At 41.0% G+C, this 18,549-nt stretch overlaps 1 protein-coding gene across 1 annotated transcript in view; it reads right to left on the bottom strand.

The window, feature by feature from the left end:
* LOC139399580 (arf-GAP with Rho-GAP domain, ANK repeat and PH domain-containing protein 1-like) overlaps positions 1 to 18,307 on the bottom strand; it is a gene marked incomplete at its 5' end in the record, with an annotated part of 32,748 nt that extends 14,441 nt beyond the window's left edge. Inside the window, 5 exons of the mRNA XM_071144943.1 lie at positions 878 to 923; positions 1,296 to 1,491; positions 17,510 to 17,612; positions 18,097 to 18,232; positions 18,302 to 18,307. Of these exons, the coding sequence (XP_071001044.1) occupies positions 878 to 923; positions 1,296 to 1,491; positions 17,510 to 17,612; positions 18,097 to 18,232; positions 18,302 to 18,307 (487 nt within the window). The remainder of the gene's footprint in view (positions 1 to 877; positions 924 to 1,295; positions 1,492 to 17,509; positions 17,613 to 18,096; positions 18,233 to 18,301) is intronic.
* Between the last annotated feature and the right edge of the window lie 242 nt (positions 18,308 to 18,549).

The raw sequence follows: 18,549 nt of genomic DNA, 5'->3' as shown, positions 1-18,549 counted from the left end.
AAATCGGTCCATATATACCCAAAATAGCTTTGTATGGAAGCTGTGTCATTCAGAAAAAAACATTGTTTTTAAACGCTGCGTAATTTTTTTAAATTAAAAAAGTCGACGATAAACTTTCACAAAACACTTCGAAATCCTTTTGTAATCCAACTTTAGGTATTAGTAAACGTTTATAATCTATCAAAATGATTACAGGGCGATGTATATTCAATAGCTCCTCGTTTGCAAATCAATGGCTGCCCATGTCTACATTAACAACATCCGGGTGAAGACTGGAAGAAACGGATGCCAGATAGATGGATTTTCCAACAATTAATTCAATTGAAAATGACGACAATGGCGACATCGTGTGGAATTTGTATGAATTGCATGCAGGTCGATATTAAATTCTGTCCTCTTTTAACAACTCATGGAAGTGACTTATGGAAATTATTTTTAGCTTTCAGAGAGCAGTTTTTCTTGCGTTTTTCAATGAAACACACGATCTGTTATAGTCACAGCCGTGATTTAACCAGTTTTAGAAACTTCAGAGTGTTTTCTATCCACACATACTAATCATATGCATATACTATATTCCTGGCATGAGTAGCAGGACGCTGAAAAGTTGTGTGATTTTTAACAGAATTTTCGAAAAAGGAGGGGGTAGAAGTAAGAGTTAACAAGAAATTTGTGGAGTGATTCAAAAACAAGTTTTAATAACTCCAACCTAAGTGCATGTAAACTTCCGACTTCAACTGTAATAGAGGTAATGTCTACACATTAAAACCATCTCATTTTGCCTGTTCAGTCATGTTTCAACTCTTCCATTTCCCTGAACAAACAACAAAAAGAAAGTAAACATAAATGTTGTTAAAAAGTGGCAGCATCATCCTCTCACCTGCCTCTCTCCACCAGAACCAGCACCTCATTCTCCTGCTGGATCGCTGGGACAAACACACATTTGGAACCATTTAATGATGGTACAAACAGTGTGTGTGTATGGTCTTGTTCTTCTATCCTCGTGGGGACCTGAAATCCACAACTGTCCCCACAAGGATAGTAAACCAAGGAATATTCTCCCTTGTGGGGACACCACCCACGTCCCCATGAGGACAAAGGCTATTTTAAGGTTAGGGGTCAGATTTAGGGTTAGAGCTAAGGTTAGGGGTCAGATTTAGGGTTAGAGCTAAGGTTAGGGGTCAGATTTAGGGTTAGAGCTAAGGTTAGGGAAAATAGGAATTTAAACGGAAATACATTTTAGGTCCCCACGAGAATAGAAGAAGTGTGTATGTGTGTGTGTGCATGTGCGTACTCACAGAGCTCCTGCAGTTTGCGTAGGTGTATCTCCTCCTCTTCCTCACTGTCCTCCAGGTAGGCATGGAGGGAGGAGCCAACCAGCGCAAACCAGCCAACCCGAGGGCTCTGTAGGTTCAACCCGTCCTTGTACTTCAGCCGGCCAATCCGCTCAAAGCTCAGTCTCAATAGAGCCTCTGCATTGGACGGAATAAACATCTGGGGAGAAGAGGGGGAGTTAAATATGTTTATGGATCCATCACACAGCTGAGCCTTGATTTCCTAGGTTATGGTCAGTGTGAGTGGTTACCTTTGTTATGGTCAGTGTGAGTGGTTAACTTTTGGTTTTACCGCTAGCACTATACAGCTGATTCAAATCACCAACTCATCATCAAGCTTAGATTATTTGAATCAGCTGTGTAGTGCTGGGGCACATAACAAAAACATGCCCCGGGGGGGGGGTTGGGCTCAGGACAGAATTTGGGAAACACTGACCTAGGCAACGGTTGGTGTGAGTTGTTACCTAGGTCAGGGGTTTTCAAACTTTTCTTGCCCATGGACCCCCGTCGTCCAGGCAAACCGGCGACCGACGGACCACCATCAGTTGTTAGCAAAAAAATATATAATCACGTCTTATCAGGTGAATGCAAATGGTAAGTAGAAGAAATCAACATTTTAAAATGAATAGATTTTGACCTCCCCACAGTTCATTGGAAGAGGAAGTATAAACTCTAACATAGTATATTAGCTAGAAAGGTACAAATATCTTGGTAGTGGAGAAACACTTTTGTTGTTTTAAAGCTCATTTTCTGCAACTTAAAATCAATTGAGCGGAGAAAACCTTCTGCATTTTTTTAAAGCTAATATCCAGCAATTCTACACATTTGGCAAGGAGCTGTGAGAAAATGTTGCGGTTTTAAAGCTAATTTCCTGCAATTCTATGCATTTTGCCATGGCTAATGCTGTGTTCCTCTGCTCAGACATTATAACTAAATCAACAGGCATGTGGCTGAGTACCCGTTATTTTAGATTCTCCATGACCGGCTAGCTGTTTCTCAGATGGTATTATTTAAATATATATATATTTTATCTGGTTTTGGTCATTTAAGTTCACAAAAAAACTGTTTTTCCATCATGAAAATGACCACTTAGATGGCCTAATAATTTTTGGTACGGTCATAACCATGTCATAAAAGCTGACATAACCTGTCATAATACTGTCATGACCCACATATTTACACCTTTAAAAAGTCTAATAAATCCATGTAATATAGTCTACACCATCACAATAAATCCATGTAATATAGTCTAAACCATCACAATAAATCCATGTAATATAGTCTACACCATCACAATAAATCCATGTAATATAGCCTACACCATCACAATAAATCCATTATTTATTTTAGACAGGTCTAAAGAAGCAGGATATGAAGAAAATGTGGTCTATTTCAGAAGAACAGAATAACATACTCTGAGTTGTCCTTATGTTAGGTCCTGATCTGGCTATGCCAAATGGCTGTGGGCTACACTAGTTCATTCAGAAGACAAGATCTGCTTATAATTATTTTATAGTAGGAAGAATAATGTATAGTAATGTATTTTATACATTATTTTATAGTAGGAAGAATACAATTGAACAAAGCTGAATAAAATAGAAAGGATATTTTCTCCAAATGATTTGAGGCAGTGCGCACATGCAGCTGTTGTGTTGAGAGTTGAACAAAGAAACAGGTACTCCTATATGTTCCATGTATTAATGTAACTTCAGATGTTCTACAAACGTTGGGCTGTTGTGATGTGTAATACATTGTAAAGCTGCATGATGAGTAATGATGATTTGAAAAAAGTCTCTTGAAAGGCATGAGCTCTACTTTGTTTATTGAGCCGGCTGTAAACACTCCAATAGTCTCTCAATCACAATTTGACAAGCACTTCATAATGCCTAGGATTTCACAGCGGCATCCCCTTTGTGGCCCGTAGTGCACCCTAAAAAATCCATGCCTTTTGCGGTGCACCGAGTTGTGCCCTTCTTCCTGAGTGTGCAGCGAAATACGAAGCGCCTCTCAGTCACACGGCTCTCCGTCACGTGATCCGGTCTTTCTCACAGGCTACAAGTTAAGCCAGACACATTGGGGACGCAACTGCGCATGTCATTATCTAATTCTGAGGTGCATATTGAAAAAATTGGAAGAACTGTCCACATTTACTTTTTGTCAGCCAACAAGATGAGTAGGTCTAACGAACAGCAAAAGCACTAGTCTATGTCAATCTACTATCCCCCATAGTACAAAAGTCCACCTATTCTATTCTGTGCGAGATAATAATCTGGGACAGTTGTGGGATTTAATAGGTCCCATGTCAGCTAATGTTAAAAATGTTTGTTTTTGCCCATTTATATTGTTGTCACTCAGAAAACACATTAGACATTGCAAAATATATAAAATTGCAAGAAAATTAGCTTAAAAACTGCAACATTTTCTTTGCACCCCATGACAAAATATGTCGAATTGCAGGAAATAAGCTTTAAACCTGCAAAATAGAAATAGATGAGGCGCGTTCGCAAGGAGGTGCGCAGGATGTTCCCCAGGATCGACCCCTGACCTAGATAACGGTCAATGTGAGTGGGCACCTAGGCCAATGGTTCCCAACCGGTGTGCAAAACAAATCACTGGTGTGCCAGGACACTTTTCCAAATCTTTTTCATTTTTTGGGAGCACTCACTAATAAACGTGTGGAATACATATGGGTTGTTGACTTGGGAACCACTCACTAATAAACGTGTGGAATACATATGGGTTGTTGACTTGGGAACCACTCACTAATAAACGTGTGGAATACATATGGGTTGTTGACTTGGGAACACTCACTAATAAACGTGTGGAATACATATGGGTTGTTGACTTGGGAACCACTCACTAATAAACGTGTGGAATACATATGGGTTGTTGACTTGGGAACCACTCACTAATAAACGTGTGGAATACATATGGGTTGTTGACTTGGGAACCACTCACTAATAAACGTGTGGAATACATATGGGTTGTTGACTTGGGAACACTCACTAATAAACGTGTGGAATGCATATGGGTTGTTGACTTGGGAACACTCACTAATAAACGTGTGGAATGCATATGGGTTGTTGACTTGGGAACACTCACTAATAAACGTGTGGAATACATATGGGTTGTTGACTTGGGAACACTCACTTATAAACGTGTGGAATACATATGGGTTGTTGACTTGGGAACACTCACTAATAAACGTGTGGAATGCATATGGGTTGTTGACTTGGGAACACTCACTAATAAACGTGTGGAATGCATATGGGTTGTTGACTTGGGAACACTCACTAATATACGTGTGGAATACATATGGGTTGTTGACTTGGGAACCACTCACTAATAAACGTGTGGAATACATATGGGTTGTTGACTTGGGAACACTCACTAATAAACGTGTGGAATACATATGGGTTGTTGACTTGGGAACCACTCACTAATAAACGTGTGGAATACATATGGGTTGTTGACTTGGGAACACTCACTAATAAACGTGTGGAATACATATGGGTTGTTGACTTGGGAACACTCACTAATAAACGTGTGGAATACATATGGGTTGCTGACTTGGGAACCACTCACTAATAAACGTGTGGAATACATATGGGTTGTTGACTTGGGAACACTCACTAATAAACGTGTGGAATACATATGGGTTGTTGACTTGGGAACCACTCACTAATAAACGTGTGGAATACATATGGGTTGTTGACTTGGGAACCACTCACTAATAAACGTGTGGAATACATATGGGTTGTTGACTTGGGAACCACTCACTAATAAACGTGTGGAATACACATGGGTTGTTGACTTGGGAACACTCACTAATAAACGTGTGGAATACATATGGGTTGTTGACTTGGGAACACTCACTAATAAACGTGTGGAATACATATGGGTTGTTGACTTGGGAACACTCACTAATAAACGTGTGGAATGCATATGGGTTGTTGACTTGGGAACACTCACTAATAAACGTGTGGAATACATATGGGTTGTTGACTTGGGAACACTCACTAATAAACGTGTGGAATACATATGGGTTGTTGACTTGGGAACCACTCACTAATAAACGTGTGGAATACATATGGGTTGTTGACTTGGGAACCACTCACTAATAAACGTGTGGAATACATATGGGTTGTTGACTTGGGAACCACTCACTAATAAACGTGTGGAATACATATGGGTTGTTGACTTGGGAACACTCACTAATAAACGTGTGGAATACATATGGATTGTTGACTTGGGAACCACTCACTAATAAACGTGTGGAATACATATGGGTTGTTGACTTGGGAACACTCACTAATAAACGTGTGGAATACATATGGGTTGTTGACTTGGGAACACTCACTAATAAACGTGTGGAATACATATGGGTTGTTGACTTGGGAACCACTCACTAATAAACGTGTGGAATACATATGGGTTGTTGACTTGGGAACACTCACTAATAAACGTGTGGAATACATATGGGTTGTTGACTTGGGAACCACTAACTAATAAACGTGTGGAATACATATGGGTTGTTGACTTGGGAACACTCACTAATAAACGTGTGGAATACATATTGGTTATTGACTTGGGAACCACTCATTAATAAACGTGTGGAATACATATGGGTTGTTGATTTGGGAACCACTCACTAATAAACGTGTGGAATACATATGGGTTGTTGACTTGGGAACACTCACTAAAAAACGTGTGGAATACATATGGGTTGTTGACTTGGGAACACTCACTAATAAACGTGTGGAATACATATGGGTTGTTGACTTGGGAACCACTCACTAATAAACGTGTGGAATACATATGGGTTGTTGACTTGGGAACCACTCACTAATAAACGTGTGGAATACATATGGGTTGTTGACTTGGGAACACTCACTAATAAACGTGTGGAATGCATATGGGTTGTTGACTTGGGAACACTCACTAATAAACGTGTGGAATACATATGGGTTGTTGACTTGGGAACCACTCACTAATAAACGTGTGGAATACATATGGGTTGTTGACTTGGGAACACTCACTAATAAACGTGTGGAATACATATGGGTTGCTGACTTGGGAACCACTCACTAATAAACGTGTGGAATACATATGGGTTGTTGACTTGGGAACCACTCACTAATAAACGTGTGGAATACATATGGGTTGTTGACTTGGGAACACTCACTAATAAACGTGTGGAATACATATGGGTTGTTGACTTGGGAACCACTCACTAATAAACGTGTGGAATACATATGGGTTGTTGACTTGGGAACCACTCACTAATAAACGTGTGGAATACACATGGGTTGTTGACTTGGGAACACTCACTAATAAACGTGTGGAATACATATGGGTTGTTGACTTGGGAACACTCACTAATAAACGTGTGGAATACATATGGGTTGTTGACTTGGGAACACTCACTAATAAACGTGTGGAATGCATATGGGTTGTTGACTTGGGAACACTCACTAATAAACGTGTGGAATACATATGGGTTGTTGACTTGGGAACACTCACTAATAAACGTGTGGAATACATATGGGTTGTTGACTTGGGAACCACTCACTAATAAACGTGTGGAATACATATGGGTTGTTGACTTGGGAACCACTCACTAATAAACGTGTGGAATACATATGGGTTGTTGACTTGGGAACACTCACTAATAAACGTGTGGAATACATATGGGTTGTTGACTTGGGAACCACTCACTAATAAACGTGTGGAATACATATGGGTTGTTGACTTGGGAACCACTCACTAATAAACGTGTGGAATACATATGGGTTGTTGACTTGGGAACCACTCACTAATAAACGTGTGGAATACTTATGGGTTGTTGACTTGGGAACACTCACTAATAAACGTGTGGAATGCATATGGGTTGTTGACTTGGGAACACTCACTAATAAACGTGTGGAATGCATATGGGTTGTTGACTTGGGAACACTCACTAATAAACGTGTGGAATACATATGGGTTGTTGACTTGGGAACACTCACTTATAAACGTGTGGAATACATATGGGTTGTTGACTTGGGAACACTCACTAATAAACGTGTGGAATGCATATGGGTTGTTGACTTGGGAACACTCACTAATAAACGTGTGGAATGCATATGGGTTGTTGACTTGGGAACACTCACTAATAAACGTGTGGAATACATATGGGTTGTTGACTTGGGAACCACTCACTAATAAACGTGTGGAATACATATGGGTTGTTGACTTGGGAACACTCACTAATAAACGTGTGGAATACATATGGGTTGTTGACTTGGGAACCACTCACTAATAAACGTGTGGAATACATATGGGTTGTTGACTTGGGAACCACTCACTAATAAACGTGTGGAATACATATGGGTTGTTGACTTGGGAACACTCACTAATAAACGTGTGGAATACATATGGGTTGTTGACTTGGGAACCACTCACTAATAAACGTGTGGAATACATATGGGTTGTTGACTTGGGAACACTCACTAATAAACGTGTGGAATACATATGGGTTGTTGACTTGGGAACACTCACTAATAAACGTGTGGAATACATATGGGTTGTTGACTTGGGAACCACTCACTAATAAACGTGTGGAATACATATGGGTTGTTGACTTGGGAACACTCACTAATAAACGTGTGGAATACATATGGGTTGTTGACTTGGGAACCACTCACTAATAAACGTGTGGAATACATATGGGTTGTTGACTTGGGATCCACTCACTAATAAACGTGTGGAATACATATGGGTTGTTGACTTGGGAACCACTCACTAATAAACGTGTGGAATACACATGGGTTGTTGACTTGGGAACACTCACTAATAAACGTGTGGAATACATATGGGTTGTTGACTTGGGAACACTCACTAATAAACGTGTGGAATACATATGGGTTGTTGACTTGGGAACACTCACTAATAAACGTGTGGAATGCATATGGGTTGTTGACTTGGGAACACTCACTAATAAACGTGTGGAATACATATGGGTTGTTGACTTGGGAACACTCACTAATAAACGTGTGGAATACATATGGGTTGTTGACTTGGGAACCACTCACTAATAAACGTGTGGAATACATATGGGTTGTTGACTTGGGAACCACTCACTAATAAACGTGTGGAATACATATGGGTTGTTGACTTGGGAACCACTCACTAATAAACGTGTGGAATACATATGGGTTGTTGACTTGGGAACACTCACTAATAAACGTGTGGAATACATATGGATTGTTGACTTGGGAACCACTCACTAATAAACGTGTGGAATACATATGGGTTGTTGACTTGGGAACACTCACTAATAAACGTGTGGAATACATATGGGTTGTTGACTTGGGAACACTCACTAATAAACGTGTGGAATACATATGGGTTGTTGACTTGGGACCCACTCACTAATAAACGTGTGGAATACATATGGGTTGTTGACTTGGGAACCACTCACTAATAAACGTGTGGAATACATATGGGTTGTTGACTTGGGAACACTCACTTATAAACGTGTGGAATACATATGGGTTGTTGACTTGGGAACACTCACTAATAAACGTGTGGAATGCATATGGGTTGTTGACTTGGGAACACTCACTAATAAACGTGTGGAATGCATATGGGTTGTTGACTTGGGAACACTCACTAATAAACGTGTGGAATACATATGGGTTGTTGACTTGGGAACCACTCACTAATAAACGTGTGGAATACATATGGGTTGTTGACTTGGGAACACTCACCAATAAACGTGTGGAATACATATGGGTTGTTGACTTGGGAACCACTCACTAATAAACGTGTGGAATACATATGGGTTGTTGACTTGGGAACCACTCACTAATAAACGTGTGGAATACATATGGGTTGTTGACTTGGGAACACTCACTAATAAACGTGTGGAATACATATGGGTTGTTGACTTGGGAACCACTCACTAATAAACGTGTGGAATACATATGGGTTGTTGACTTGGGAACACTCACTAATAAACGTGTGGAATACATATGGGTTGTTGACTTGGGAACACTCACTAATAAACGTGTGGAATACATATGGGTTGTTGACTTGGGAACCACTCACTAATAAACGTGTGGAATACATATGGGTTGTTGACTTGGGAACACTCACTAATAAACGTGTGGAATACATATGGGTTGTTGACTTGGGAACCACTCACTAATAAACGTGTGGAATACATATGGGTTGTTGACTTGGGATCCACTCACTAATAAACGTGTGGAATACATATGGGTTGTTGACTTGGGAACCACTCACTAATAAACGTGTGGAATACACATGGGTTGTTGACTTGGGAACACTCACTAATAAACGTGTGGAATACATATGGGTTGTTGACTTGGGAACACTCACTAATAAACGTGTGGAATACATATGGGTTGTTGACTTGGGAACACTCACTAATAAACGTGTGGAATGCATATGGGTTGTTGACTTGGGAACACTCACTAATAAACGTGTGGAATACATATGGGTTGTTGACTTGGGAACACTCACTAATAAACGTGTGGAATACATATGGGTTGTTGACTTGGGAACCACTCACTAATAAACGTGTGGAATACATATGGGTTGTTGACTTGGGAACCACTCACTAATAAACGTGTGGAATACATATGGGTTGTTGACTTGGGAACCACTCACTAATAAACGTGTGGAATACATATGGGTTGTTGACTTGGGAACACTCACTAATAAACGTGTGGAATACATATGGATTGTTGACTTGGGAACCACTCACTAATAAACGTGTGGAATACATATGGGTTGTTGACTTGGGAACACTCACTAATAAACGTGTGGAATACATATGGGTTGTTGACTTGGGAACACTCACTAATAAACGTGTGGAATACATATGGGTTGTTGACTTGGGACCCACTCACTAATAAACGTGTGGAATACATATGGGTTGTTGACTTGGGAACCACTCACTAATAAACGTGTGGAATACATATGGGTTGTTGACTTGGGAACCACTCACTAATAAACGTGTGGAATACATATGGGTTGTTGACTTGGGAACCACTCACTAATAAACGTGTGGAATACTTATGGGTTGTTGACTTGGGAACACTCACTAATAAACGTGTGGAATGCATATGGGTTGTTGACTTGGGAACACTCACTAATAAACGTGTGGAATGCATATGGGTTGTTGACTTGGGAACACTCACTAATAAACGTGTGGAATACATATGGGTTGTTGACTTGGGAACACTCACTTATAAACGTGTGGAATACATATGGGTTGTTGACTTGGGAACACTCACTAATAAACGTGTGGAATGCATATGGGTTGTTGACTTGGGAACACTCACTAATAAACGTGTGGAATGCATATGGGTTGTTGACTTGGGAACACTCACTAATAAACGTGTGGAATACATATGGGTTGTTGACTTGGGAACCACTCACTAATAAACGTGTGGAATACATATGGGTTGTTGACTTGGGAACACTCACTAATAAACGTGTGGAATACATATGGGTTGTTGACTTGGGAACCACTCACTAATAAACGTGTGGAATACATATGGGTTGTTGACTTGGGAACCACTCACTAATAAACGTGTGGAATACATATGGGTTGTTGACTTGGGAACACTCACTAATAAACGTGTGGAATACATATGGGTTGTTGACTTGGGAACCACTCACTAATAAACGTGTGGAATACATATGGGTTGTTGACTTGGGAACACTCACTAATAAACGTGTGGAATACATATGGGTTGTTGACTTGGGAACACTCACTAATAAACGTGTGGAATACATATGGGTTGTTGACTTGGGAACCACTCACTAATAAACGTGTGGAATACATATGGGTTGTTGACTTGGGAACACTCACTAATAAACGTGTGGAATACATATGGGTTGTTGACTTGGGAACCACTCACTAATAAACGTGTGGAATACATATGGGTTGTTGACTTGGGATCCACTCACTAATAAACGTGTGGAATACATATGGGTTGTTGACTTGGGAACCACTCACTAATAAACGTGTGGAATACACATGGGTTGTTGACTTGGGAACACTCACTAATAAACGTGTGGAATACATATGGGTTGTTGACTTGGGAACACTCACTAATAAACGTGTGGAATACATATGGGTTGTTGACTTGGGAACACTCACTAATAAACGTGTGGAATGCATATGGGTTGTTGACTTGGGAACACTCACTAATAAACGTGTGGAATACATATGGGTTGTTGACTTGGGAACACTCACTAATAAACGTGTGGAATACATATGGGTTGTTGACTTGGGAACCACTCACTAATAAACGTGTGGAATACATATGGGTTGTTGACTTGGGAACCACTCACTAATAAACGTGTGGAATACATATGGGTTGTTGACTTGGGAACCACTCACTAATAAACGTGTGGAATACATATGGGTTGTTGACTTGGGAACACTCACTAATAAACGTGTGGAATACATATGGATTGTTGACTTGGGAACCACTCACTAATAAACGTGTGGAATACATATGGGTTGTTGACTTGGGAACACTCACTAATAAACGTGTGGAATACATATGGGTTGTTGACTTGGGAACACTAACTAATAAACGTGTGGAATACATATGGGTTGTTGACTTGGGACCCACTCACTAATAAACGTGTGGAATACATATGGGTTGTTGACTTGGGAACACTCACTAATAAACGTGTGGAATACATATGGGTTGTTGACTTGGGAACCACTCACTAATAAACGTGTGGAATACATATGGGTTGTTGACTTGGGAACCACTCACTAATAAACGTGTGGAATACATATGGGTTGTTGACTTGGGAACCACTCACTAATAAACGTGTGGAATACATATGGGTTGTTGACTTGGGAACACTCACTAATAAACGTGTGGAATGCATATGGGTTGTTGACTTGGGAACACTCACTAATAAACGTGTGGAATACATATGGGTTGTTGACTTGGGAACACTCACTTATAAACGTGTGGAATGCATATGGGTTGTTGACTTGGGAACACTCACTAATAAACGTGTGGAATGCATATGGGTTGTTGACTTGGGAACACTCACTAATAAACGTGTGGAATACATATGGGTTGTTGACTTGGGAACACTCACTAATAAACGTGTGGAATACATATGGGTTGTTGACTTGGGAACCACTCACTAATAAACGTGTGGAATACATATGGGTTGTTGACTTGGGAATACTCACTAATAAACGTGTGGAATACATATGGGTTGTTGACTTGGGAACCACTCACTAATAAACGTGTGGAATACATATGGGTTGTTGACTTGGGAACCACTCACTAATAAACGTGTGGAATACATATGGGTTGTTGACTTGGGAACACTCACTAATAAACGTGTGGAATACATATGGGTTGTTGACTTGGGAACCACTCACTAATAAACGTGTGGAATACATATGGGTTGTTGACTTGGGAACACTCACTAATAAACGTGTGGAATACATATGGGTTGTTGACTTGGGAACACTCACTAATAAACGTGTGGAATACATATGGGTTGTTGACTTGGGAACCACTCACTAATAAACGTGTGGAATACATATGGGTTGTTGACTTGGGAACACTCACTAATAAACGTGTGGAATACATATGGGTTGTTGACTTGGGAACCACTCACTAATAAACGTGTGGAATACATATGGGTTGTTGACTTGGGAACACTCACTAATAAACGTGTGGAATACATATTGGTTATTGACTTGGGAACCACTCACTAATAAACGTGTGGAATACATATGGGTTGTTGACTTGGGAACACTCACTAATAAACGTGTGGAATACATATGGGTTGTTGACTTGGGAACCACTCACTAATAAACGTGTGGAATACATATGGGTTGTTGACTTGGGAACCACTCACTAATAAATGTGTGGAATACATATGGGTTGTTGATTTGGGAACCACTCACTAATAAACGTGTGGAATACATATGGGTTGTTGACTTGGGAACACTCACTAAAAAACGTGTGGAATACATATGGGTTGTTGACTTGGGAACACTCACTAATAAACGTGTGGAATACATATGGGTTGTTGACTTGGGAACCACTCACTAATAAACGTGTGGAATACATATGGGTTGTTGACTTGGGAACCACTCACTAATAAACGTGTGGAATACATATGGGTTGTTGACTTGGGAACACTCACTAATAAACGTGTGGAATGCATATGGGTTGTTGACTTGGGAACACTCACTAATAAACGTGTGGAATACATATGGGTTGTTGACTTGGGAACACTCACTAATAAACGTGTGGAATACATATGGGTTGTTGACTTGGGAACCACTCACTAATAAACGTGTGGAATACATATGGGTTTTTGACTTGGGAACACTCACTAATAAACGTGTGGAATACATATGGGTTGTTGACTTGGGAACCACTCATTAATAAACGTGTGGAATACATATGGGTTGTTGACTTGGGAACCACTCACTAATAAACGTGTGGAATACATATGGGTTGTTGACTTGGGAACACTCACTAATAAACGTGTGGAATACATATGGGTTGTTGACTTGGGAACCACTCACTAATAAACGTGTGGAATACATATGGGTTGTTGACTTGGGAACACTCACTAATAAACGTGTGGAATACATATGGGTTGTTGACTTGGGAACACTCACTAATAAACGTGTGGAATACATATGGGTTGTTGACTTGGGAACCACTCACTAATAAACGTGTGGAATACATATGGGTTGTTGACTTGGGAACACTCACTAATAAACGTGTGGAATACATATGGGTTGTTGACTTGGGAACCACTCACTAATAAACGTGTGGAATACATATGGGTTGTTGACTTGGGAACACTCACTAATAAACGTGTGGAATACATATGGGTTGTTGACTTGGGAACACTCACTAATAAACGTGTGGAATACATATGGGTTGTTGACTTGGGAACACTCACTAATAAACGTGTGGAATACATATGGGTTGTTGACTTGGGAACACTCACTAATAAACGTGTGGAATACATATGGGTTGTTGACTTGGGAACCACTCACTAATAAACGTGTGGAATACATATGGGTTGTTGACTTGGGAACCACTCACTAATAAACGTGTGGAATACACATGGGTTGTTAACTTGGGAACACTCACTAATAAACGTGTGGAATACATATGGGTTGTTGACTTGGGAACACTCACTAATAAACGTGTAGAATACATATGGGTTGTTGACTTGGGAACACTCACTAATAAACGTGTGGAATGCATATGGGTTGTTGACTTGGGAACACTCACTAATAAACGTGTGGAATGCATATGGGTTGTTGACTTGGGAACACTCACTAATAAACGTGTGGAATACATATGGGTTGTTGACTTGGGAACCACTCACTAATAAACGTGTGGAATACATATGGGTTGTTGACTTGGGAACCACTCACTAATAAACGTGTGGAATACATATGGGTTGTTGACTTGGGAACACTCACTAATAAACGTGTGGAATACATATGGGTTGTTGACTTGGGAACCACTCACTAATAAACGTGTGGAATACATATGGGTTGTTGACTTGGGAACACTCACTAATAAACGTGTGGAATACATATGGGTTGTTGACTTGGGAACACTCACTAATAAACGTGTGGAATACATATGGGTTGTTGACTTGGGAACCACTCACTAATAAACGTGTGGAATACATATGGGTTGTTGACTTGGGAACACTCACTAATAAACGTGTGGAATACATATGGGTTGTTGACTTGGGAACCACTCACTAATAAACGTGTGGAAAACATATGGGTTGTTGACTTGGGAACACTCACTAATAAACGTGTGGAATACATATTGGTTATTGACTTGGGAACCACTCACTAATAAACGTGTGGAATACATATGGGTTGTTGACTTGGGAACACTCACTAATAAACGTGTGGAATACATATGGGTTGTTGACTTGGGAACCACTCACTAATAAACGTGTGGAATACATATGGGTTGTTGACTTGGGAACCACTCACTAATAAACGTGTGGAATACATATGGGTTGTTGACTTGGGAACACTAGTGGTCGTCAAATAAACATTAAATGGCACATGGTTACATCGGTATGTTTTTTCAAGTCCAGTGCGCTCCAGGCTGTTGTTACATTTGTAACGTTTGACGGGTGTTATATAAATATTCATACACATAGCTCATATAAACAAAGACATTCCGTCGTAAGAACACATACACCCAGCCATAAGACTGACCCCCTCTTCCTTGTAGAAACACACATCTCATCTCCCTCTACTGGCCGGTCCCAAGAGCAAAGGACTTTTGCTGTGCACCAATGGGGCCCGCTCTGGCTAGAGCAAGGCCCGCCTCCAACCCTCCGACCAGTCAAGAAGACCGAAACGACAAGACTCCACCTACTTTATTCTATGTATAAAAATGAATGTAACCGTAGTATAAGGCCTCTTTTTCACCTGGCTCCTTGCCGAGTTATGTGAACTAGGTCCGTGCACGTAAAACTGCAGGACAAGATATCTCTGACTCATTAAAACTGTCTTTTGTTACAACTGAAATCCACTCTGTCCAGCGTCCGTGATTTGGTCTCAACTCTCCAGTATTTAAACACTAACACGGGTGATCATCACGAAAGTCATTTGTATCATGAGTAAGGAACTATGACAATATTTCAAAAAAACCTATTTAATATATACAAACTTTTGGTCACAGAAAATAGATGATCTGCAGGATGGATCAGATGGAGGTCATTAACACTAAATAAATTGAGAAATTTACATGTCCAAAAGTCATCCAACATCTCATTCCAAAATCATGGCATTAATATGGAGATGGTCCCCCCTTTGCTACTATAACAGCCTCCAGTCTTCTGGGAAGGCTTTCCACCAGATGTTGGAACATTGCTGCAGGGACTTGCTTCCATTCAGCCACGAGAGCATGAGTGAGGTCGGGCACTGATGTTGGGCGATTAGGCCTGGCTCACAGTCACCATTTCAATTCACCCCAGATGTGTTTGATGCGGTTGAGGTCAGTGCTCTGTGCAAACTACTCAAATTCTTACACACCGATCGCAACAAACTATTTCTGTATGGACCTCACTTTGTGCATTTTAGATTAACTGTCTTCAAAGTAATGACTCGGGACTTCGGGGTTTGATATGAAAGCTTCTTTTAGTAATAATACTTGTTCACGTTACATTTAACAACTTTAGATTCTACAGAGCAATGCAGGTAAGATGCTAGCGGAAAGTCAGCTTAATAACTTTGCACCTGCACATAACTGGTGCGTTATCTCTCATGCTGAAACAGGAAAGGGCCTTCCCCAAACTGTTGCCACAAAGTTGAAAGCACGGAATCATCTAGAACGTCATTGTTTCCTGTAGTATATCACTGGCACTAAGGGGCCTTGTATCACTGGAACTAAGGGGCCTAGCCCAAACCATGAAAAACAGTCCAGACCATTATTCCTTCTCCACCAAACTTTACAGTAGGCACTAGGCATTCAGGCAGGTAGCGTTCTCTTGGCATCTGCCAAACCCAGATTAGTCCATCGGACTGCCAGAGGGTGAAGCGTGATTCATCACTCCAGAGAACGCGTTTCCACTGCTCCAGTCCAATGGCGGCGAGCTTTACACCACTCCAGCCGAAGCTTGGTATTGTTCAGGCTGCTTGACCATGGAAACCCATTTCATGAAGCTCCCGACGTACAGTTATTGTGCTGACATTGCATCCAGAGGCAAAACTGAAGGGACTAGAGGACTAGGGGACTAGGGAAAGGGACTAGAGGACTATACAACTAGAGGAAGGGACTAGAGGACTAGAGAACTAGATAATTTGTACTCGCTACGCGCTTCAGTGATCCCGTTCTGTGAGCTTGTGCGGCCTGCCACTTCTGAGACGTTGTTGCTGTTGGACATTTATATTCGCAATAACAGCACTTAGAGTTGACCAGGGCAGCTCTAGTAGGGCAGAAATATGACAAACTGACATCGTATGATGGTGCCACATTGAAAGTGACTGAGTTCTTCAGTAAGGCCATTCTACTGCCAATGCTTGTCTATGGAGATTGCATGGCTGTGTGCTCGATTTCATAAACTGGTCAGCAACAGGTGAGGCTGAAATAGCCAATGTGTGTGGTTACCTTGGTGATGGATTTGACCCACTCCTTGTGGCTGTCTTGGTCGTCAGTTCCAAACAGATAGAGACGCTCTGAGTCAGAGTACAGCTCAAACGTATGGTCATAGCTGAGAGGGAGAGAGAGAGAGAGATTGTTAAGCTTAAACGTATGGTCATAGCTGAGAGAGAGAGAGAGAGAGAGAGAGAGAGAGAGAGAGAGAGAGAGAGAGAGACTGTTAAGCTTAAACGTATGGTCATAGCTGAGAGAGAGAGAGAGAGAGAGAGCGAGAGAGAGAGAGAGAGAGAGAGAGAGAGAGAGACTGTTAAGCTTAAACGTATGGTCATAGCTGAGAGAGAGAGAGAGAGAGAGAGAGAGAGAGAGAGAGAGAGAGAGAGAGAGAGAGAGAGAGAGATAGTTTTAAGCTTAAACGTATGGTCATAGCTGAGAGGGAGAGAGAGAGAGAGAGAGAGAGAGAGAGAGAGAGAGAGAGAGAGAGAGAGAGAGATTGTTAAGCTTAAACGTATGGTCATAGCTGAGAGAGCGAGAGAGAGAGAAAGAGAGAGAGAGGGATTGTTAAACAGACTGATGGAAGACTAGTCTTAGGTAGGTACCCATGTCTCTCTGGTGTGTTGACAGACAGACAGACTATCTCTGTAGACTTCAGGGCACCGTTGGGCGTGGAGGTCTTGTCACTCTCGTAGTAACTAAAGTTCCCATCATTTAACATACACCAGCGACGACTGAACTCTGCAGAGACAAGAGCAACCAGAGGAAATATTATTCACAGAGGACACACTTTGACCAAGCAAGACTCACCTTGAGCTAGGTGAGAGAAAAGGACTAGAGGACAAGAGAACTAGGGGAAGGGACTAGAGGAAGGGACTATAAAACTAGGGGAAGGGACTAGAGGATTAGAGAACTAAGGGAAAGGAATAAAGAACTAGATAACTACGGGAAGGGACTAGAGACTAGAGGAAAAGGGACTAGAGGAAGGGCCTAGAGGACTAGAAAACTAGGGGAAGGGACTAGAGAACTAGGGGAAGGTACTAAATAACTAGGGGAAG

This window comes from Oncorhynchus clarkii, unplaced genomic scaffold (genome assembly GCF_045791955.1).
Source record: "Oncorhynchus clarkii lewisi isolate Uvic-CL-2024 unplaced genomic scaffold, UVic_Ocla_1.0 unplaced_contig_9784_pilon_pilon, whole genome shotgun sequence".
Classification (NCBI taxonomy): domain Eukaryota; kingdom Metazoa; phylum Chordata; class Actinopteri; order Salmoniformes; family Salmonidae; genus Oncorhynchus; species Oncorhynchus clarkii.
Note: the sequence above shows the minus strand (reverse complement) of the source record. Positions and strands in the feature narration are given on the sequence as shown.